This window comes from Erythrolamprus reginae, chromosome 6 (assembly GCF_031021105.1).
Source record: "Erythrolamprus reginae isolate rEryReg1 chromosome 6, rEryReg1.hap1, whole genome shotgun sequence".
Classification (NCBI taxonomy): Eukaryota; Metazoa; Chordata; class Lepidosauria; order Squamata; family Dipsadidae; genus Erythrolamprus; species Erythrolamprus reginae.
Window position 1 is genome coordinate 95,238,031 of NC_091955.1, and position 24,073 is coordinate 95,262,103.

The 24,073-nt window shown below is 43.8% G+C and overlaps 1 protein-coding gene across 1 annotated transcript in view; it reads left to right on the forward strand.

Annotated features, from left to right (window-relative positions):
• EXOC4 (exocyst complex component 4) overlaps nt 1-24,073 on the forward strand; it is a 289,610-nt gene that overhangs the window by 69,430 nt on the left and 196,107 nt on the right. The window contains 1 exon segment of the mRNA XM_070754459.1: nt 5,652-5,829. Coding sequence (XP_070610560.1) covers nt 5,652-5,829 — 178 coding nt within the window.

Consider the following 24,073-nt stretch of genomic DNA (forward strand, 5'->3'; position numbering starts at 1 on the left):
TTGCTGACTTCGACCTTGGTGTGCTGATTTTCCCCCGCTTTGAAACTAAACCAGAGCAAAGTGTGTTTCACTTTGTGAAAGAAGGACTGTGAATTGCCTCACAGCTGCAAGCTAAGTATCTCAGAACTGATAAGGGACTGGTACCAATTACCAGTTTGTTTGGAGACGAGTGCTCTTGGCTATACAAAAAGAGGGCTTGGTTTAAGTGAATTTTCGGCATAAAGAACATTGTTTTGACTTTTCAAACGTGTGTGTGTCTGACATTTGTATCTGTGAATTTTTGGGAGGAGTGTACCAGAGAGCCCGACAGAACACCAAAGTTCCTTCCAACTCTGCTATTTTGTTATTTTCTTTCTGCTGTCAGCATAGCCAGGATACAAGATACTCTTTGAACATAAAGAATTGATGGGGTATTAAAACCTAGGGGTCCCCAAGTGGGCTAGATTAGACAACAGCAAGCACAATCAGTCAGAGACTGATTCACAGTTAAGATTGTCGTAGAGTCGCATTGACACAACTTGCTTATCTAAGTTACAGGTGTTCCTTGAATTATGATTTCTAAAGTTAGGGTGGCGCAGTGGTTAGAGTGCAGCACTGCAGGCTCCTTCAGCTAACTGCTGGCTGTAATTCAGCAGTTCAAATCTCACCACTGTCTCCAGGTTGACTCAGCCTTCCATCCTTCCGTTGTGGGTCAAATGAGGACCCAGATTGTTGGGGGCAAGAGGCTGATTCTGTAAACCGCTCAGAGAGGGCTGTCAAAGCACTATGGAGTGGTATATAAGTCTAAATGCTATTGTTATAAATGCTATACAGTGGTACCTCGACATATGAGTTTAATTCGTTCCAGACCCGAGCTCGTAAGTCGATCAACTTTCATCTCGAACGAATGCCTTTAGACTTTGTTTTTCGCGCCGAGATAAATGGAAGCAAGGAGATTCTTGCGCCACCTAGTGGAAGCTCGGCTGGTATCCCGAATTTGAGCTCGGGTGTTCAACAGAAATTTCTCTCGCGTCGTGGCTCGTAACTTGGAATACTCGCATGTGGAGCAGCTCGTATCTAGAGGTACTACTGTATAAGTCTAAGTGCTATTGCTAAGTGGTAAGGAAGGAAGGAAAAGGAAGGCAGGACCACAGTGGCACAATGGTTAGAAAGCAGTATTGCAGGCAAAATCCACTCACTGTCAGCAGTTTGATCCTGACGGCTCAAGGTTGACTCAGACTTCCATCTTTCCAAGGTGAGTAAAACTGGGACCCAGATTGTTGGGGGCAAAAGGCTGACTCTGTAAACCGCTTAGAGAGAACTGGAAAGCACTGTGAAGCGGTATATAAGTCTACGTGCTATTGCTAAGTGCTGAGGAAGGAAGGAAAAGGAAAGAAGGACACAGTGGCACAATGGTTAGAGAGCAGTATTGCAGGCAAACTCCACTCATTGTCAGCAGTTTGAACTTGACTGGCTCAAGGTTGACTCAGCCTTCCATCCTTCCGAGGTCAGTAGAATGAAGATCCAGATTGTTGGGGGCAAAAGGCTGACTCTGTAAACCGCTTAGAGAGAACTGGAAAGCACCGTGAAGCGGTATATAAGTCTTTAGTGCTATTGCTATATCCGCGGGCCCTTTTCTTTTGTAAAGTTGTGTGCGCTGAGCTACTTACGACTTTCAGAGCATATATCATCTCCTTAAAACCTGTACTTTTATTACGTTTTATTAATTTCGCTTCGACTTCTTCGGGCAGAACAAAGCCACAGAACCAGGTTTAAAGGCCCTGAAACAAAAGAATTGGAACATTTTAATGGGTGGTAACAGAGGCTCTTCGGAAGCCCTTCACGCAACGTTGGAAGGAATTATGAAATTCCGGGTTAGCTACAGAATACTGAATTATTCTTTGGAGCCTAGCAGCATGGGTGCCTGTTTTTAAAAACAAAGCTCAGAATTAAGTAAAAGTAGTCCCTGCCTTCAGACGGCTTAGCCACAGTTGGAAAATATAGGTCATCCTTGATTTACAAAGATTTGTTTACTGATCGTTGGAAGTAAAGAAATGACCATTTCTTTTCATACTTAGAGTCACGCTGCAGTCATCCCCTTGGTCAGATGATCCAAATTCAGACAACTTGACTGGCAACTGACTCATTTATGACGGGGGCAGCTGCTTCTGAGTGCCACGTGTTCGTCTTTTATGACTTCCTGACTAAGCAAGGTCCGTGGGGAAACGAGATTCACTTAACAACCGTGTTCCCAACTTAGCGATCTCACTGATTCACTTAACAACTGTGGCAAGAAAGATCGTAAAACGCAGATAACAGCTGTTTAGTATAGAAATTTTTGAGGCTCAATTGAGGACTGCCCATCTTAGCCTTTGGCAAGGCTGGGCAATTCTTTATACAACCTTACCTGAGATAGGGGACTTAAGACCCAGATTTAATGTCGCAACAGTTCCCTGCAACCTCTCCACCGCTAGGCAGGGTCACGTGACTGCACTTTGGGCCCTTTGCATTGTCCTGAGGTCATGTGACTACGTTTTGGCGGCCATAGCGTAAAAATATAAATTGGCTATGAATATGATCACCACCTTTGCTGAATTAGCTCTGTGCAAAAACAACAACAAACAAACAACCCCCCCCCCCCCCAAAATCCCAACCCAATAACAAATCATAAAAATCAGGTTGCCCATGTTTCTGCCCCATTTGCAACTGTTATAACCGCAATGGTCATAACTCGAAAACTACATATATAGAAGAATAGATTACAACAGAACAGAACTGAACAGAACAGAATGGAATAGAATTCTTTACTGGCCAAGTGTGATTGACACACAAGGAATTTGTCTTTGGTACAGATGCTCTCAGGAATTGTTGGAGAATGGAATAGAGGAATTGTTGGAAAATAGAATAGAATAAAATAGTATAGAATTATTTATTGGCCAAGTGTGATTGGACACGCAAGGAATTTGTTTTTGGTGCATAATTTCTCAGTGCACATAAAAGACAAGATAAGTTCATCAAGAATCACAAAGTACAACACTTAATGATAGTCTGGGTACAAATAAGCAATCTAATCATATTAGGAACCAGTCAATATAAATCGTAAGGATACAAGCCACAAAGTTACAGTCATACAGTCATTTGTGGGAGGAGATGAATGATGGGAACGATGAGAAGATTAATAGTAGTGCAGACTTAGTAAATAGTTTGACAGTGTTGAGGGAATTATTTGTTTAGCAGAGTGATGGTGTTCGGGAAAAAACTGTTCTTGTGTTTAGTTGTCTCGGTGTGCAGTGCTCTATAACAACATTTTGAGGGTAGGAATTGAAACAATTTATGTCCAGGATGTGAGGGGTCTGTAAATAGTTTCCCTGCCCTCTTTTTGACTCTGCAGTCTACAGGTCCTCAATCGAAGGCAGGTTGGTAACAATTATTTTTTCTGCAGTTCTGATCATCCTCTGAAGTCTGTGTCTGTCTTGTTGGGTTGCAGAACCGAACCAGAACCAGAACTGTATATCTATTACAGTCGTAACTCGAGGACTACCTGTCTAATAAAACAGCGTCCCCATCGTATATTTAACACACACACATGCTAAAAGGAAATTCCTCATCTCTCTCAGTCTCTTAAGAAATCTCTATTTTATTTATTTAGTAGAATGAATAAAATGCTTCTGAAAAGCAGATTGGGAGATGGTGTAAAGTTGCCCTTTTTACATCCTACAAGACACTTATAATTATTATGTGTAACAACGCATAATAATCCACAGTAGCGTTATATTATGTATAATTGAACCTATTGTGTATGGAAGACATGATGGATGTTAGGAACTAATGTGCAGCTGCAAATGAATGAATCTTGCGCCAGCAACGAAGCCCTTTGGTCCTCTAAAATCTATAAGGATAAAAAGAAATGAATAGAGTTTTCAGAAGCTGGGGCCGAAAAAAGGAGCTTGAGTTAGTAAGGTTTTCAGAGGTATGTAATTTATTACATATTTGGCATAATGTGGTATTTATAGGTCTGACTTTGTTCACTGATACTGTACTTGTTTCGGTGATAAATACTGATACATACAACATTAATTAATTTACTGGCTGCTTTTAACACTGAGTTAGATTTATGGCTCTTGAAATACAGGGCATTGCACTTGGTGGCCCACAGAATACATATTATTAACTGCCCAGAGTTGTTGGGAGTTGGGCAGCATACAGATTTAGTACTGCTAAATATCATGCTACTTTTTTTATTTCAAGAGTAAGAGGTACAGGATAAAATGTCATATGGTTCACAAAAGTTAATCTCTCTGAGAGAGCCACTTTGGTCTAATGCAGGGGTCTTCAACCTGCGGCTCCCTGTCACTCAAAATATGCTTCAAAGCACCCATCAGCAACAGTTTATTGAGCTTTTCGACCCATTTTTTTCCCCCCCAGAGTTGAAAATGTTTTTGTTGCATGCAGAAATAAAAATTCATTTTCTCTGTAGCAGGTCATTGATTTCACAAATGCAACACACTATAGTTTTTTTATACATAGGATAAAGGTAAAAAACAGTACAGTATATGCAGTGTTATTTTCATTTTGGACGTCAAAAGGGTTTTGTGGCTCCCGGTGTTTTCTTTTCTGTGGGAAATGGGTCTAAATGGTTCTTTGAGTGTTTAAGGTTGCCGACTCCTGGTCTAGTATTAAGGCCCCAGGCTAGAAACCAGATGAATTCTAGTCTAGTGCCTTGGGGCCAATTGCCAGGAGATGATGAGTTCTAGTCCCATTTTAGACATGGGTGACTTGGGGCCAATTGCCAGGAGACAGTGAGTTCTAGTACTGCCTTAGGTATGAAAGCCAACTGGGTGACTTGGGGCCGATTGCCAGGAGACAGTGAGTTCTAGTACTGCCTTAGGTATGAAAGCCAACTGGGTGACTTGGGGCCGATTGCCAGGAGACAGTGAGTTCTAGTACTGCCTTAGGTATGAAAGCCAACTGGGTGACTTGGGGCCGATTGCCAGGAGACAGTGAGTTCTAGTACTGCCTTAGGTATGAAAGCCAACTGGGTGACTTGGGGCCAATTGCCAGGAGACAGTGAGTTCTAGTACTGCCTAAAGCATAAGAAACGGCTGGATGACTTTGGACCAGTCATCTCTGGGCTTCCTGATTATGGGCATGCCAATTCCACCAACTTCTAACTTGGTACTGGGATTGCATGAAGGATCCTAACAGTTTATCTTCCACTTCAATTAGCTAACTCTGTCTGTCTGTCTATCTACCATCTCTCTCTCTCTCTCTCTCTCTCTCAGATAAATGGACAGGTGATAGTTAGACGATAGATAGATAGATAGATAGATGGATGGATAGATAGATAGATAGATAGATAGATAGATAGATAGATAGATAGATAGATAGGCGAGAAAGAGAGAGATGGTTGGATGGATAGATAGATGAGAGAGATAATAGATAGACAGGCAGGCAGGCAGGCAGACAAATGGACAGATGATAGGCAGAAGATAGATAGATAGATAGATAGATAGATAGATAGATAGATAGATAGATAGATAGATGATGGATGGATGAGTGAGTGGATGGAAGGACAGAAAGATGGACAGACAGATGAGACATGGAAAGATAGATTTGAAAAACGCGCAGAATTAACTCATCAAAAGCTTCTCCCGTGTCGTTATTATTTCTAGGTTGCTCCTGGAGCTTCTGGAAGTGCTCTTTGACAAATTCAACGCCGTGGCCACAGCTCACGCCATCGTCCTGGGACACCTCCAGCAGACGGTGTTCCCTCCTGCCAGCCAGTACGATGGCGAGATTAAGCTGTACGACATGGCAGATGTATGGGCGAAGATCCAAGACGTCTTGCAGGTAAGGAACTCCCACAAATATAAATATACACCCTTCCTTAGTGTGCTGGCTTTTTATTTTTCCAGCACAGGTCTTGGAAAGCTGAGCTGTCTCTCTCCCCTGTCCCCCTCTGTAAGTTGTTAGCAAAGGCAGAAGTTTGAGCAAGAAGGTTTGATTACATTTTTGAAACCCTTCACTGTTTCCAGGATGGCCTTGTGGTCCACTCCTATGAGGAGATAGTGGGAGAAAAAAAAAACATGAGTGGGTTTAGCCTTAACAAAAGACACTTGAGGGAGGATGTAGGAGCCCACTGTATCTACCTAAAGCAGTGATGGAGAAGCTATGGCACAGGTGCCATAAGTGGCACGCGGAACCATGCCTGCTGGCACGCTATTGATTGATTGATTGATTGTTAGAGTTGAAAGGGGCCATGCGGGTCATCAAGTCCAACCCCCTGCCTGAGCAGGAATCCTAAAGCACCCCAGCCAAGTGGCAGTCCAATCTCCTCTTGAAAGTGTCCAGAGTTGGGGAGTTCACCACCTCCGCAGGCAGGTTGTTCCACTGGTTGATCGGCTCTGACCATCAGGAAGTTCTTCCTTACTTCTAGGTTGAATCTCTCCTTGGTCAGCTCCCAGCCGTTGTTCCTCGTCCGGCCCTCTGGTGCTCTGGAGAATAGAGTGGCCCCCTCCTCTCTGTGGCAACCCCTCATATACCTATATACAGCTATCATGTCCTCTCTGGCCCTCCTTTTCTCTAGGCTATCCATGCCCAGTTCCCGCAGTCTCTCTTCGTAAGTCTTGGTTTCAAGTCCCCTAATCATTTTGGTTGCTCTTTTCTGCACCTTCTCCAGAGTTTCAATGTCTCTTTTGAAGTGTGGTGACCAGAACTGGATGCAGTACTCCAGATGTGGTCTGACCAGGGCGTAGTAGAGTGGTATTAATACTTCCCTGGTCTTGGAGTGTATCCAAGCTGTTGTCCTAGCTCAGCTCCAACATAAGAACATAAGAAGAGCCATGCTGAATCAGGCCAAAGCACATCGAGTCCAGCATTCTGTGTCACACAGTGGCACATAAAGAGAAGGCAAGAGCCTCCCTTTCCCTTGACCCCCAACAAATGGGACCCAAGGGAACCCTGCCTGCCTCAACCAACATAGAGGCGGCACATGGACATCCTTTTCAATAACCACCTATGATACACTTGGCATCCATGAATCTGTCTAATCCTGCCTTGAAGCGATCCAGGCTGACAGCTGTCACGACCTCTTCTGGAAGGGAATCCCATCAACCAAGGATCCTTTGGGTGGAGAAATATTTCCCTTGATTTGTCCTCACTTTCTTACCTGTCAGCTTTAGGGAGTGGCCCCTCGTCCTCGTATTGTGTGATAGAGAAAATAATTGTTCTCTATCCACCTTTTCTATCCCATGCAGGATTTTATACACTTCGATTGAGTCACCCCTTAAACACCGTCTTTCAAGGCTGAAGAGACCAAGGTGTTGCAACCTGGTTTCATAAGGGAGGGGCTCCATAACATATATTTGTGCCCCTCCCAGCTGAGTTTTGGCTCACCCAGAGACTCTGGGGAGGGCCTTTTCGGTTTCCAGAGAGCCTCCGAGGGGATGGAGGAGGGTGTTTTTACCCTTTGGAGACTGGGGAGGGCAAAAACAAGCCTACTGGGCCCACCAGAGATTGGGAAACAGGCCGTTTCCGGCCTCCAGAGGGCCACTGGGTGAAGGGGATGCTGTTTTTGCCTTCCCCTGGCATTGAATTATGGGTGTGGGCACTTGCGCAAGGGCGATGGCACGTGTGCGTGCTCTTTTGGCACCCGAGGAAAAAAAAGGTTCGCCATCAGTGACCTAGAGGGTGTAATTTTGAGCTGTCTCCTATTGTTCCAGAGAAGGTCCATTATAGGAATGGAAGTCCGACTCGATGTTTCATACTCTCCCCAGTTCCATGATTCTGTGTTACAGCTATTAAAGATAAGATTTGTTTTTAAAGCTGAAAGCAAGCAAAAAAAAAAATCTATTTGCAGGGAAGCTGAGAAACATTCCACCCTAAGTTAAATAAAAGAGCTCTCTTTTGTACAAACATTGTCTTTCCTTGCATGCCGAGCGAGACGCAGGACTCGGGAAGACGCTGATGTGTGATTGACACAAGTGACAGAAGTTCGGAGGCGGTGTAGACCTTCGTGGATTACGGACCTTGCTTTTCGCAAATATAGGAGGAGGGCTCTCTCTCAGAAGCGCTAATAATTTGCAGGGATTGTTATAATCTCCCTCCTACACTCGGGCAAGATCGCAAGAGGGGAAGCCGATTTGAACTGTAGAGCAGTGTAGAAGTCGACTTGGTTTCTGAACCGCAGATTTAACAAATTAACGCTTTCTTCTTTGGAAGGGGACTTGACAGTAATTAATTTCTTGCTTGCTCAAAGTTAGAGCACACGGTGAAAAGAACGTTTGAACTTTTTGCCGTCCTTTGCTCTGATAACCGTGATGGAAAATCGGCTTATTGTAATTGGGAAGGACGTCACCGACGTGTTATGGAGCCCACTACACTCTGCCTTTGAACCCCCAACCCAGTTCTAATAAAAATATCAAAATTAGAGATGAAAACTTTGCGACCGTTGACTCGTGGTGATGCTTTTCGGTTTATTTATTTATTTATTTATTATTTATTAATCAGATTTGTATGCCGCCCCTCTCCGCAGACTCGGGGCGGCTCACAGCAATAATAATACAATGTAAACAAATCTAATATTTAAGTTAATTTGAAACCCCAATTTAGAAACCAATCATACATACTAACATACCATGCATAAATTTTATAAGCCTAGGGGGAGGGAAAGTCTCAATTCCCCCATACCTGACGACAGAGGTGGGTTTTAAGGAGCTTACCAAAGGCAAGGAGGGTGGGGGCAACTCTGATATCTGGGGGGAGTTGGTTCCAAAGGGTCGGGGCCGCCACAGAGAAGGCTCTTCCCCCGGGTCCCGCCAAACAACATTGTTTAGTTGACGGGACCCGGAGAAGGCCAACTCTGTGGGACTTAACTGGTCGCTGGGATTCGTGCGGCAGAAGGCGGTCCCGGAGATAATCTGGTCCGGTGCCATGAAGGGCTTTAGAGGTCATAACCAACACTTTGAATTGTGACCGGAAACCGATCGGCAACCAGTGCAGACTGCGGAGTGTTGGAGTAACATGGGCATATTTGGGAAAGCCCATGATTGCTCTCGCAGCTGCATTCTGCACGATCTGAAGTTTCTGAACACTTTTCAAAAGTAGCCCCATGAAGAGAGCATTACAGTAGTCGAACCTCGAGGTGAGGAGGGCATGAGTGAATAAACCTGACGACTTTTTGAAAGCAGAGCTCCATAAAAAACCCCACCAGTTCTGACAGGTGGGGTTGACTTAGCGTGTGTCTGAATCTTTTCCAAACATTGACGTGTTGCTTCGCTTGTGAGCAGATGGGACTTGTGGGCAGAAAGCGGGTGAAGAAGCAACTGTCAAGAGTAGTGTAATCACGCCTACGTGGTTGTGTGCGCTACCTCGCAGAAGCGTTCTTTAGCTCGAGGTTCGTATGTTGCAAAAGGAAAGCTCCTCTCCTGTTAACCCTGCTTATTTTTGTAAGCGTTTATTTGATTTTTTTCCCCCCTTGGAGGAGGCCTCTTTTTTAAAAAAAAAAAAGATAGCTTCACAATATCTTTAAAAGATAGAAACGATGTTCGTTAAGAAACAAGCAGGCGGGAGAAAAAGAGTAGATGGGGAAAAATTGAACTATGGACGGTCAGACTTCATAATTTTTTTTGAGTCTTCCTTCTGTTGTGGTTAGCTCTGGCCCAGCTCCTGCCCCAAAGACTGTGGATATGGGGGAGATATCCACATGCTGCAGGCCTGTTTTGCCCCCCCCCCCGGTGGAATCTGATAATGAAGGCTCTTCTGACCAAGAAGACATGAGTGACAGGGAGGAGGAGAGTGTGGCAGACAGCTCAGAAGGAGATCAATTATCTAGCTCCTCCTTGGATTCAGAACAAGAGTTAATGATACAGCCACGCATGCGGAGAGTGATGCATAGGCAGCAACAACTGAGAGATTATTATCAAAGAAAATGAGGCCACCTGTGGTTGGGTGGGGCTGTGGTCATTAGTGAGGCTGCTATAAAGAGCAGCCTGTGGGTTTGGCCATTGTGGAGGATTATCTGATCCTTGTGTTTCGTGCCTGCTTTACTGACTTTGACCTTTTGTGTGCTGATTTTTCCCTGCTTTGAAACTAAACCAGAGCAAAGTGTGTTTCACTTTGGGAAAGAAGAAGGACTGTGAATTGCCTCACAGCTGCAAGCTAAGTATCTCAGAACTGATAAGGGACTTGTACCAATTACCAGTTTGTTTGGAGACGAGGGCTCTTTGCTATACCAAAAGAGGGCTTAGGTTAAGTGAATTTTCATTATAAAGATCACTGGAGCTGAATCCGTACAGCTGGAAGCAATGCTATATCCCTCTATAGTATCTAGCAACTTAGAACTAGGGTGAAATTACCTGGCAGCGAGAACAATTAACCAGTGGAACTCCTTGCCTCCTGAAGCTGTGGATGCTCCATCTCTGGACATTTTCAAAAAGAGACTGGACAGCCATTTGTCTGAAATGGTGCAGGCTCTCCTACTTGAGCAGGAGGTTGGAATAGAAGATCTCCAAGGTCCCGTCCAACCATGTAATTTTTTTTTAAATCGAGGACGAAAGAAAAGCAACAGGAGAAAACAAATCCTTCTGTGCACATTAGGGGTGTCATATGAATGATTGATAACAATAGCCACCCCTGGTTCTTTCCCATTTGGGAAAAGAAAGCGCCACGATTAACTTTTTTTTTTGGTCCATTGGTAGAATCCCTCATCAGGAAGGCGTCAAGAAACACCATCTACGCCTTGAATGCAGAAGTCATATTAATTTTAAGCTCCATTAGAGATGCAAGAGGGAAAAGAAAAATGTTCATCAAATGGGAAAGGACTAAATTAGTAAAGGATTTCTTTTTTTTTAATTTCAAGGTTCAGAAGAATAGTACAAATAATGGAGTTTGTCTTTTTTTTTGTTTGTTTGTTTTCTGCAGTGGGGAGAAAAAAAAGAGAGAGAAAAAGCCTCTATGGGAACTTGTTCATTTTTGTCCCCGTAAATTGAAGCTCATTTATATTATTGTCATGCCTGCAATTCTCAACTGAAATCACAGCCGAAGAAACATATATTTTCCCCTCCCTGAAAAGTTTACACTGTTGAAAGAAACAGGCAGGCAAGCTGGGCTTTTCTAAGCCATGGTGTGATATGTGTGTGTGTGTGTTTGACTCAACCAATATTATGTGTGAATGCGGTTTTACAGGCTTGTTCCATAAACCAGGATTCATTTTGTAGCTTTCTGCATTGTGGTTCTCCAGTGACCAAGTGGAAGAGAACAAGACATTGGTCAGGTAATGAGAAAAAGCATTTTAATAAAGGGGACTGCGTGTAGCTCAGGATTGACAGGAGGGGTCCTTGGAGCTCTCGGAGCTGGCTTGTTTTCTTGCAAACGTTCAATTACCCAAACTCGGTTACAGCATCAGTGCACTGATTTTTTTAGTTGGCTCATGAAACATCTGCAGGAAAACAAGCAAGACAAGAGATCACCAAGGACCCCAACAGTCGGTCACTTCCTTCTCCTCTCCGTAAACCCCACTACCTTCTAGCAGTGATGAAGTTATCTAGTTGGATATTGTTTTTGTTTTAACTGTTTTGTTTTTAATCAGTGGATTTGTATTATGTATTGTTGTTGTGAGCCGCTCTGAGTCTTCGGAGAGGGTCGACATACAAATCTAATATATTATTATTATTATTATTAATAATAATAATGATAATAATAATAATATGTCTGCAAGAAAACCAAGCTCAGAGAGCACCATAACAAATAGGATTTAGCATATAGATTTATCTACCGCTTCACAGTGCTTGATAGTCCTCTCTAAGCGGTTTACAGAGAGTCAACCTCTTGCCCCCAACAATCTAGGTCCTCATTTTAACTACCTTGGAAGGATGGAAGGCTGAGTCAACTTTGAGCCTGATGAGATTCGATCTGCTAAACTGCTGGCAGTACTGCACTCTAACCACTGTGCCACCGAGATCCCACAGTCCTCCTCGTCCCTCTCCTCGTCCTCCTCCTTCCTGCAAACTCCCTCTCCCTACTAGCACTGATGATATTCCCTAGTTGGGTCATGAAACATCTGCAAGGAAACCACGAAGCTCAGAGAGCACCATAAGTCCCACCCTCCTCCTCTCCCTCCTCTCCACACCCTTCTAGCACTGGTGATGTTGGGTCATGAAATTTTGGCAAGAAAGCAACCAAGCTCAGAGAGCACTAAGCACCTCTCAGTCGTTATCGTCCTCCTCCCCTTCCTGCTAAACCCCACTTCCTTCTAGCACTGGTGATGTTACCTAGTTGGGTAATTAAATATTTGATCCCACAGATATTTTTATTGATTGGCTTGACTTGTCCATCTTATGTTGGGTTATTGAGTTGTGAGGATAATGTGTAACCTTCTGAATTCTCCATGAAACGAAAAGAATAATACCAATAGTCCTCGGTTTCAAAACCATTTGTTTAGTGATCGTTCAAAGTTACAACAGCACTGAAAAGAAAGTGACTTGTGACTGTTTTTCATACTTAACAATTATTGCATCATCCCCATGGCCGCGTGATGAAGATTTGGATGCCTGACAACCGGTTCATACTTATGACAATTACGGTGACCTGGGATCATGTGATCCCCTTTCTGAGAAGCAAACTGTCAATCTTGAAGCATGCTTACAACCATTATCGCTTCTCAGTTTGCCAAAGGACTGTGGGGAAGGAAGGTCGAGATGGAATGTAGGCTCCAAACTTCAAGAAGGCGAGCCATGAGAGTCAAGGCCACTCCTATGGGTATTTGCCAAGAGCAGAGACTTTTTCTCATAACAATATAGCGATGCTCAATTGGACAATTGACACACACTAATAGGGATGAGGGAGAATTCTACACTGTTAACTATGTGGGTTTTGCCTTCAACAGAAGCAAAATTATGCACTCAATAAAAGTTGTACAATAAGACAGGGGGCAACGCTCACGTAATAGCTGTCTCGCTTAGCAACAGAAATTTGGGATTTCCTTTGGGGTGGTATCTCGAGGACTACCTGTAATTTCAAATTGGCTGAAAAATAAGCAACTTAGATAAATAATCAACTTAAAATAACTTAAAATAATTAACTTAAATAAAGCAACTTTAGAACTAAGGAGAAATTTCCTGACAGTTAGAACAATTAATCCGTGGAACAGCTTGCCTCCAGAAGTTGTGAATGCTCCAACACTGGAAGTTTTTAAGAAGATGTTGGATAACCATTTATCTGAAGTAGTGTAGGGTTTCCTGCCTAAGCAGGAGGTTGGAGAAGACCTCAAGGTCCCATTCTATTCTATTCTGTTCGATTCTATTTTATTCTATTCTATTTGCAAAAAAATTACCAGAACATACTATTTATATTTCCTTAATATCTATTCTGACTTACCTGAAACCAGTTCAGTCCGTATTCTGGTTTATGCAGGCTACTGGGCAAGGCAGGCAGGGATTATTAGGGCCATAAAGTCTGTTATTAGAGGGTCCGAGCTGCCTCAGGCTTCAGCTATTGGAGATTATATTAAGAAACCACAAGACTTTCAGAAATGGAACCAGATGGTTTACTGACAATTTCCACATCTGGGCAGGAGGCCAGGTGAGCGTGATGGCCTTTAAATTCTGACCACACAGGCAACCTGAGCAATTCTCTCTCTCTGACATGCGCACCCCCACCCCCAATAAGGAAATTTTTGCATTTTTCCTACCTCCCCCCAGGCCATTTCTCAATTGCGGCCATTATATCTTTGCCTTGTCTGTAATCCAGGTGGCTGATGGTCTCTCCCACCTACTGGGATTAAAATTAACCTGTGTGAACCTGCATATCATTTCTGCCAAATGTGGGCTTCATCCTTTCGGTTATGCTTGGCTTCTCTTTATATGCCCGTTTAGGCTTGGGAGGGAAGAAAGAGTGGGAATGCGGAATATTTCAATGGATTCAGTTTAAGCCATCTGCCCTAAAAGGCAGCGGTAGGTATTTTTCTCTAGATATTTTCTGTTTCTGCAAACAGGGTTGTTATTGTGAGGCAAAGAGGAAGTGGAACGTGTGTTGGATATGTACGCAGCCTTGATTTATTTATTTATAAAATAATGGAGGCAGGAGATGGAGGGATGGATAGATGGATAGATAAATCAGTAGATTGGTAGAGGTAGATGATAGGTAGGTAGGTAGTGGGTAGATGACAGATACATGTTAGATAAATAGATGGTAGGTGTGTAGATAGGTAGATAGATGATTGATGGTAGAAAATAGATGACGATGGATGGGTGGATGGATGGATAGATTAACAAGCAAGAAGAGGGAGATTGTGATCCCCTTGCATAGAGTGCTGGTGAGATCACATTTGGAATACTGTGTTCAGTTCTGGAGATCTCACCTACAAAAAGAGATTGACAAAATTTAACTGGTCCAAAGATGGGCTACAAGAATGGTGGAAGGTCTTAAGCATAAAACTTCTCAGGAAAGACTTAATGAACTTAATCTTTATAGTCTGGAGGACAGAAGGGAAAAGGGGGACATGATCGAAACATTTAAATATGTTAAAGGGTTAAATAAGGTTCAGGAGGGAAATGTTTTTAATAGGAAAGTGAACACAAGAACAAGGAGACACAATCTGAAGTTAGTTGGGGGAAAGATCAAAAGCAACATGAGAAAATATTATTTTACTGAAAGAGTAGTAGATCCTTGGAACAAACTTCCAGCAGACGTGGTTGGTAAATCCACAGTCACTGAATTTAAAAATGCCTGAGATAAACATATATCCATCCTAAGATAAAATACATGAAATAGTATAAGGGCAGACCAGATGGACCATGAGGTCTTTTTCTGCCGTCAGTCTTCTATGTTTCTATGGTAGATCAGTAGAGGTAGATAGTAGGTAAGAAGGTAGATGATAGGTAGGTGCATAGGTAGGTAGATGATAGAAGATAGATAAGTGATGGAGAGAGAGAGAGAGAGAGAGATGATGGACAGAGGGATACATACATACAGTACATACATATACACATGCCCAGGGTTGCTGTGATTTTCAAATCAAGCCCTATCTTCAAATGAAGCATTATTAACATTTATGTGTTTTCCTCATCTTGTTAGGGAATACATTGGTTTCACACATAGATGTTCTGCAAGGGATGTTGTACACATTTGGCTGAGTTAAATGATAATATACAGACATTTCATGAACCTGGGTTCCCTTTGAAATGATGGCTGGTTCACCCTCTTGAGTGAACAAAATATATTTTAACGCAGCATACAGGATTGGGAAAGTAGTGCAATACAGTGGTACCTCTGTTTATGAACTTAATTTGTTCCATGACTATGTTCTTAAGTAGAAAGGTTTGTAAGAAGAAGCAATTTTTCCCATAGGAATCAATGTAAAAGTAAATAATGCGTGCGATTGGGGAGGGTGGATACCGTTTCCTCCCAGGAGATTCCTAGAGAGGCCCCACTGAGGCTTCTCCCCGCCTTTTCCGGCCCTGTTTTTCCCCAGAAGATTCCTAGAGAGACCCCATGGAGGCTTCTCCCTGCTTTTTCCGGCCCTGTTTCCTCCCCGGAGATTCCTAGAGAGGCCCCACAGAGGCTTCTTCCCGCCTTTTCCGGCCCTGTTTTCTCCCCGGAGATTCCTAGAGAGACCCCATGGAGGCTTCTCCCTGCTTTTTCCGGCCCTGTTTCCTCCCCGGAGATTCCTAGAGAGGCCTCACAGAGGCTTCTCCCTGCCTTTTGCGGTTATAGTTTCGGAGGCTTGGGTTTGTAAGTGGAACATGGTTCTTGAGAAGAGGTAAAAAAATCTTGAACACACGGTTCGTATCTAGAAAAGTTCGTAAGTAGAGGTGTTCGCACGTAGAGGTACCACTGTATTTGCCTGAAGGGTAGACATTTAAAAATCTCAGTTTTGCTTCAAATCCACTAAAGTGAGCAAACGAACGGGCCAGATCAGGGTGACTTTCCTTGTCAATAGCACAACATTGGAAGCCTGTGACGAAAAGGGACACGAAAGGAAGATTTAGCAACACTAAACACTAATACTGTATAATCAACTGCACGGAATAACAGTGAATGCCCGAGGAAATTACACTAACAATGTGAATCAGGAAATCATTGTAATAAGGGAATAGGGACAAAAAAAAATGAAGCAGCTGATTAAAGCTTTGAGAAATAACAAAATTATGTATTATTGTTAGTGTTCCGCTTCCTATCAATACCTCATCTAATCCATTCAAATGAAAAGCTGCTTACGTAACAAAATAACGGAGTTGGGAAGGAATTTGGAGGTCTTCTAGTCTAACCCCAGCTCAAGCAAGAGACCCAATAGCAGTGCTTCTCAACCTGGGGATTGTGACCCTTTGGGTGTGTGTGTCAAACAACCATTTCACAGGGGTCGCCTAAGTGTGTTAGGAACTAAAGCTTCTATTCTGACACCTTGGAACATATTTTTACAATCTGACCAATCAGGCGTTTACAGTAGGTGTGTCCCTCTGACCTTCCTGCCAATCAGCTTAAAGCTCTGTTGGGAGAATTGGCGCTAGACTTATGGTTGGGGGTCACCCAAACAGGAGGAACTGTATTAAGGGGTCGCGGCATTAGAAAGGATATGAACTACTGCTCTGTAGCATACTATATAGTGGCTAAACAAATGGGGATAAATTGAGAAATATGCTTAGAACTAAGGAGAAATTACCTGACAGTGAGGGCAATTAACCAGTGGAACTCCTTGCCTCCAGAAGTTGTAAATGCTTCAACACTGGAAGTTTTCAAGAAGAAACTGGACAACCATTTGTCTGAAATAGTATAGGGCCGTGATAGTGACCCTGTGGCACGTGGACCACAACTCTCTCCAGGAACTCAAGCTGTCACCCAACTCAGCTGTTTTCTATTCTATTCTATTCTATTTGTCCTCTATATTCTCTTCTCTGTTTTCTATTCTATTCTATTCTGTATCCTATTCTCTATTAGAAACATAGAAACATAGAAGACTGACGGCAGAAAAAGACCTCATGGTCTATCTAGTCTGCCCTTATACTATTTCCTGTATTTTATCTTAGGATGGATATATGTTTATCCCAGGCATGTTTAAACTCAGTTACTGTGGATTTACCAACCACGTCTGCTGGAAGTTTGTTCCAAGGATCTACTACTCTTTCAGTGAAATAATATTTTCTCACGTTGCTTTTGATCTTTCCCCCAACTAACTTCAGATTGTGTCCCCTTGTTCTTGTGTTCACTTTCCTATTAAAAACACTTCCCTCCTGAACCTTATTTAAGGACGGAAGTGTTTTTAATAGGAAAGTAAACACAAGAACAAGGGGTCACAATCTGAAGTTGGGGGAAAGATCAAAAGCAACGTGAGGAAATATTATTTCACTGAAAGAGTAGTAGATGCTTGGAACAAACTTCCAGCAGACGTGGTTGGTCAATCTACAGTAACTGAATTTAAACATGCCTGGGATAAACATATATTCTATTCTATTCTATTCTATTCTATTCTGTATCCTATTCTCTATTCTATTCTATTCTCATTCCCATTCTAAAATTGAGTGAATTTATTTCTGGATAATAAGTAAGTAAATCTGTCTATAAGTAAGTTAACAAACGATGAGGAACTACAGTGCACTTTAGAGTGACTGGAGAATTGTGGATGCCACCAATACCTATAAATTGTTTATGTAGCTTATTTGCTGAAGGTGTTCTCGGTGTCAAAACTATCTTCTAAAGGAGGCTTTCCCCTCTAGGGATGCTGGAGGGTGATGCAGGTTAAAAGAAAGTCAAGGTAGAAAGATCCATGCTCATTTTGTTAGCAAAATCATTGTTTGTAGCTAGAACAATGCTGTGTTAAACTACCTGTCCTGATTCTACTGATTTCCTTATTTCTTTATATTAGATTTTGTATCCCACCTGTATTACTTTGTAGGAAATTCAATACATTTTCCTTCTCTTTCTCTTCACATCAACACACCTGTGAAGTGGGCAGGGATGAGAGATTGTGACTGGCCCAAAGTCACCAAACCAAGTTTCAAGGCTAGGGTGAACTAGAACTCACTATCTCATGCTTTCTAACCTGGTCCCTGTTCTGTCGGGCTCTCTGATTAGGAGCCTCCCGAAAATTCAAGGATACAAATTTCAGACACACACACACGTTTGAAAATTCAAAACAATGTTCTTTATCACAAAAGTCAAAATAAACTAAGCACTCTTTTTGTATTGCAAAGAGCGCTCATCCCTAAACAACCGGGTAGTCTGTACAATTTCCCTTAAGCAGTCATTAAGTACTTAGACAGCAGCTGTGGAGAAACTTCACACCCCTTCTTTTTCCAACGAAGGGAGACACACACACACACTGCTCTGCTTTGGTTTCAAAGGCGTGAAAAGCAACAAAGTCCAGCACACAAGATTCGTGACGAAACTGCAACAGATATTCTTCCACAATGGCCAAACCCACATGCTGCTATTTATAGCACCCCACCCAAACACAGGTGGCGTCCCTTATTTCCTGTAATATGTCCTTGCTTGGTCTCTTCTACGCATAATTCTGCGCTTGCGTGGGTCCAAAACGTTATCATCTGAAGCTATAGAAGATAAGGAAGATTGACTGCCTTGGCTGTGTGCCAAGCCCTTCTCTGCCGAGTCACTCCCACCTTCTTCTTTGTCCGAGGAAACTAAACTCTGATCTGATTCTGTCGGCAATAACACAGGCCTGTGACATGTTGAAGTTTCCCCTGCACCCACCTCCCCATTCCCTGGGGCAGGCGCTGGGCCAGAGCCAACCACAACAGTCCCTCAACCACCTTCTCTACTAAAGCAAGCTGGCTCTCATACTTAACGGGAATGTCCATCATTTGCATTGCCTCCCTGGATTTTCCCAGCGTGTTTATTTATTTTTGTATTTAATAAATAGATGGGGAAGAAACGGAGGGAGTGACAGATTTTATTTTCCTGGGCTCCAAGATCACCGCAGCCAAGAAATTAAAAGGCGCTTGCTCCTGGGGAGGAAAGCCATGGCAAAGCTAGGCAGCATACTAAAAAGCAGAGACATCACCCTGCCAACAAAAGTGCGCATAGTCAAGGCTACGGTTTTCCCAGTTGCAGTGTGTGGCTGCGAAAGTTAGAACGTAAGGAAGGCTGAGTGCCAAAGAATGGAGGCCTTTGAACTCTGGCGTTGGAGAAGACTCCTGCGAGTCCCTTGGACTGCGAGGTGACCTGACCGGTCAGTCCTAGAGGAGATCAACTCTGACTGCTCTTTAGAAGGCCAGATCCTGAAGATGAAACTGAAATACTTAATGAGCCCCCTAATGAGAAGGACGGACTCCCTGGAAAATAGCCTAACGCTGGGAAGGATGGAGGGCAAAAGAAGAAGGGGACGACAGAGAAGGAGCTGGCTGGATTGGAGTCACTGAAGCAGTTGGCATGATCTTAAATGGACTCCTCCGTGGGATGATAGAGGACAGAAAGGCCTGGAGGAACATTGTCCACGGGGTCGCGATGGGTCGGACACCAACTAACTTTGCAACTAACAACAACAAACTATTGAATCTATGTTGAATTGATCGGGGAAAAGAAGGAGGGAAACGGACGGTCAAATGATTGCATTGTCATGCATATTATTTGTTTGTTTGTTTGTTAATTTGTTTATTTTTTTGTTTGTTTTGTGACATTTATATGCTGCCTAACTCCAGTTGGGAGATTATTCCTGTCTGCGTGATTGTTCTCTTTCCTGAAGTTACACAGAGGCTTCTCAAAGCATTTGTATAATCCAAATCCCACAAATCTCCCTGGCAGATTGGTAAATAGAGTCTGAAAGGAGTTGGGTGGCCCATAAATCTAATGGATGGATGGATGGATGGATGGATGGATGGATGGATGGATGGATGGATGGATGGATGGATGGATGGATGGATGGAAGGAAGGAAGGAAGGATGGATGGATAAGAAGAAGACATAAGGACATAAGAACATAAGAAGAGCCTTGCTGAATCAAGCCAAAGCCCATCAAGTCCAACATTCTGTGTCCCACAGTGACCCACCAATTGTCCTTGGAGATCTTGAGCATAAAGAGAAGGCAAGACCCTCCCTTTCCCTTGACCCACAACAAATGGGACCCAAGGGAATCCTGCCTGTCTCAACCAACATAGAGGCAGCACTTGGACATCTGTTTCAATAACCACCTATGATACACTTGGCATTCATGAATCTGTCTAATCCTGCCTTGAATCTCTCCAGGCTGACAGCTGTCACGACCTCTTCTGGAAGGGAATCCCATCAACCAAGGACCCTCTGGGGGAAGAAATATCTCCCTTTATTTGTCCTCACTTTCTTACCTGCGAGCTTTAGGGAAGGGCCCCCTTGTCCTAGTATTGTGTGAGAGAGAAAAGAATTTTTCTCTATCCACCTTTTCTATCCCATGCAGGATTTTATACCCTTCGGTCAATAACTGGGATACCCTGAATGGATGATCTCCCTTGATTGCCACGATCTAGTACCGCAGATCTTTTGCCGTGGAATCGGAAAGTCGCAAGTTGGATGTCCCACTTTAGAAAAAAATGTGTTTCCTGCCCCTCTTAGCTGCCAAAGCGACGAATGAAGGTCGCTTGGAATGATGAGCTACTTGCGAGAATGCAACCTTTTGTTGGTTGTGATACCTTTCTGCCCAGGGCAGGGTGCGGTGGGAAGGAATTGGCAGTCACAAGCAGGGGACGCATCCAGATAACAGGCCTTTGCAGTTGAGAGCGATGGATCGTGAGTGTTGGAGAAGGATTCGGGATGGAGAGTGGAGAGAATGGCCTTGACCGAGAGAAGGAAGGACCGTTGCCAAGGGAACGTGGAGCTCAACATGGGAAACACCCAGATGGGAAGGGAGGACTGTGGAGATGTTTTAGGAAGGGAAACCCCTGCCCCAATTCACATTAATACAGTACTGTACAAGGAAGCGAGAGCACTCATTCAGATATGCCCAATTCTGATATTGTTCTTTCTTTCTTTCTTTCTTTCTTTCTTTCTTTCTTTCTTTCTTTCTTTCTTTCTTTCTTTCTTTCTTTCTTTCTTTCTTTCTTCCTTCCTTCCTTCCTTCCTTCCTTCCTTCTTTCCTTCCCCCCTCCCTCCCTCCTTCCTTCTCTTTTTCTTCTTACCTTCCTTCTTCAGCTATGCAATTTAGACCCTTCCCTCCTTCTCTCTTCCCTTCCTCCTTCCTTTCTTTCTCTCTCCCTTTCCTTCCCTCCTTCCTTCCTTCCCTCCCTCCCTCCTTCCTTCCTTCTCTTTTTTTCTTTTTACCTTCCTTCCGTCATCTCTGCAATTTAGACTTTTTATTCTTTCCTCCCTCCTTCCTTTCTTTCTCTCTCTCTCTCTCCCCCCTTCTCTTCCTCCCTCTGCTCCCTCCCTCCCTCCTTCCTTCTCTTTTTTTCTTTTTACCTTCCTTCCTTCCATCTATGCAATTTAGACTCTTTATTCCTCCCTCCCTCCTTCCTTCTTTCTCTCACTCTCTCCCCTCTTCCTCCCTCTGCCCCTCCTCCCTCCCTTTCTTTTTCTCTCTCTCTCTGCCCTTACCTTCCTCCCTCTGCTCCTCTTCCCTCCCTCTCTCCCTTTCCCTCTCCCCTCCCGCCTTCCCTTTCTCTCTCTGCCTTTTCCTCCCTCCCTCCCTCCCTCACCAATGGCTGAACATTGAGGACCACCTGTAACGGGGACGGACCTGGTTAGTTTTTGAATGGCAGTCTGTTTACAATCTCAGTTGTAAAGAAATAGCCAACCGAGGCAAGGAGAGAGGTGTAGAGGAAGCCAGTCCAGAGCCATGACCTTCACAACAGGAGAGAAGAACTCATCGACTGCTGGCTTGGCTCCATGCCCGCTTTCTGCAAAGCCTCCCATTGCCCTTTGCAGAGGCTCTTCTCCACGGCCTCCCAGGGCTCATGCGCGGCTTCTCTCCGCTGGGATTCTCTCGTCCTTTGGCCTTGCAAAGGGAGCTGCATTTCCCCCTGGTGTCATCTTTGCTGCAACCAGGCCTCTCTAAACCCAGCTGATTCCCCCCCCCCCCCCCCAAATTTCATTTAGTGATAGTGTGACGTTAAAGGGACTGGGGACCATTTTTCATGCTCGCGACTGTTGCAGGATCTCCAATGGTCATGTGATCAGAATTTTTACGCTTGACAGTGGGCTCATGTTTATGAAGTTTGCATTGTCCAGGGGTCACGGGATTCCCCTTTGGCGAGACTCCTGACCAGCAAAGTCATTGGGGAAGCCCAATTCATTTAATGCAGCGATTCACTTAACAGTGGGAAGGAAGGTTGCAAAGGGTGCAAATCCCACTGAACTGCCTCGCTTAGCAACAGACGTTGTGGTTGTAAGTCTACTGTGTTCCTTCCTTCCTTCCTTCCTTCCTTCCTTCTTCCCTCCCTCCCTTCCTTTCTTCTCTTTTATCTTTCTTCTTACCTTTCTTTTGCCTTCATTTCACAATTTAAAATTCCCCTTCCTTCCTTTCTCCCTTTCTCCCTCCCTCCCTCCCTCCTTCCTTTCTCCCTCCCTCCTTCCCTCCCTTTTTTCTGTCTTCTTACTTTTCTTCCTTCCTTCATCTATACAGTTTAAAATTCTCCTCCCTCCCTCCTACCCTCCCTCCATCCTTCTCTTTTATCTTTCTTCTTACCTTTTTTATTATATAATAATTATTATTATTACCTTTCTTCCACCTTCATCTATGCAATTTAAAATTTTCCTTTCTTCTTCCCTCCCTCCCTCCCTCCTTCCTTCTCTTTTATCTTCTTACCTTCCTTCCTCCTTCATCTATGCAATTTAAAATTCTCCCTCCTTCCCTCCTTCCTTCCTTCCTTCCTTCCTTCTTTTTCCTTCCTTCCTTCCTTCCTTCCTTCCTTCCTTCCTTCCTTCCTTCCTTCCTTCCTTCCCACCAACATGAAGCATGTGTGGAGAACATCTGCAGAAAATGGGTGTGATTAGTAAGATCTGAGAAAGTCGGTTAAGCGGCAGCCATTCCCGGCCGTGTTTTGTCGCTTGGGGAAATTCTTGCAAGAAGAGGGAAAAACACACAATCCAGCTTTTGCTTTGCTCCTGGCACAAATCAGGATGTTTAAATTTGAAGCAGATGGGCAAAATCTCCTGCTTTGCGGCCTTCAGTCGTCAACAGCAGCCATAGAGAGAAAACGGATTGAATTTTTTCCCCTCCTCTTTCTCTTCTCCTGATGGTGTACTGTAATTACCCATCTTCCTCAAGACAGAGAGATGTAAATTCACAGGTAGGCTCTGAAGTGATTAAAAAAAAATCTTGTCCTCCAGTGGTGTCTTTGCCATCTCCCCCAAATCACACCGTGATCGATTTACTCCCAGAGACACTCTATACCAGCCACATTCATAATAACCCTTGAATTTTTATTTCTCATCCAAAAATAAAAATTGCTCTGGCACATGTGAATGTTGAAAGGAGTCAAACGTATTTGCTATTGCATAAAACAAAGTTTTAGGGATGAATTTCATCAGGTTCTGACAAATTCTGGAGAATCGGTAGCAGAAATTTTGAGTAATTTGGAGAAATACCACCTCTTGCTGGCCCCAGAGTAGGGAGGGAATGGGGATTTTGCAGTATCCTTCCCCTGCACTGCAGATGGAATGGAGATTTTGCTGTATCCTTCCCCTGGAGTGGGGAGGGAATGGGGATTTTGCAGTATCCTTCCCCTGGACTGCAGATGGAATGGAGATTTTGCTGTATCCTTCCCCTGGAGTGGGGAGGGAATGGAGACTTTGCAGTATCCTTCCCCTGGAGTGGGGAGGGAATGTAGATTTTGCAGTATCCTTCCCCTGGAGTGTGAAGGGAATAGAGATTTTGCAGTATCCTTCCCCTGGACTGCAGACGGAATGGAGATTTTGTAATATCTTTCCCCTGGAGTGGGGAGGGAATGAGGATTTTGCAGTATCCTTCCCCTGGAGTAGGGAGGGAATGGAGATTTTGCAGTATCCTTCCCCTGGACTGCAGACGGAATGGAGATTTTGTAATATCTTTCCCCTGGAGTAGGGAGGGAATGGAGATTTTGCAGTATCGTTCCCCTGGACTGCAGACGGAATGGAGATTTTGTAATATCTTTCCCCTGGAGTGGGGAGGGAATGAGGATTTTGCAGTATCCTTCCCC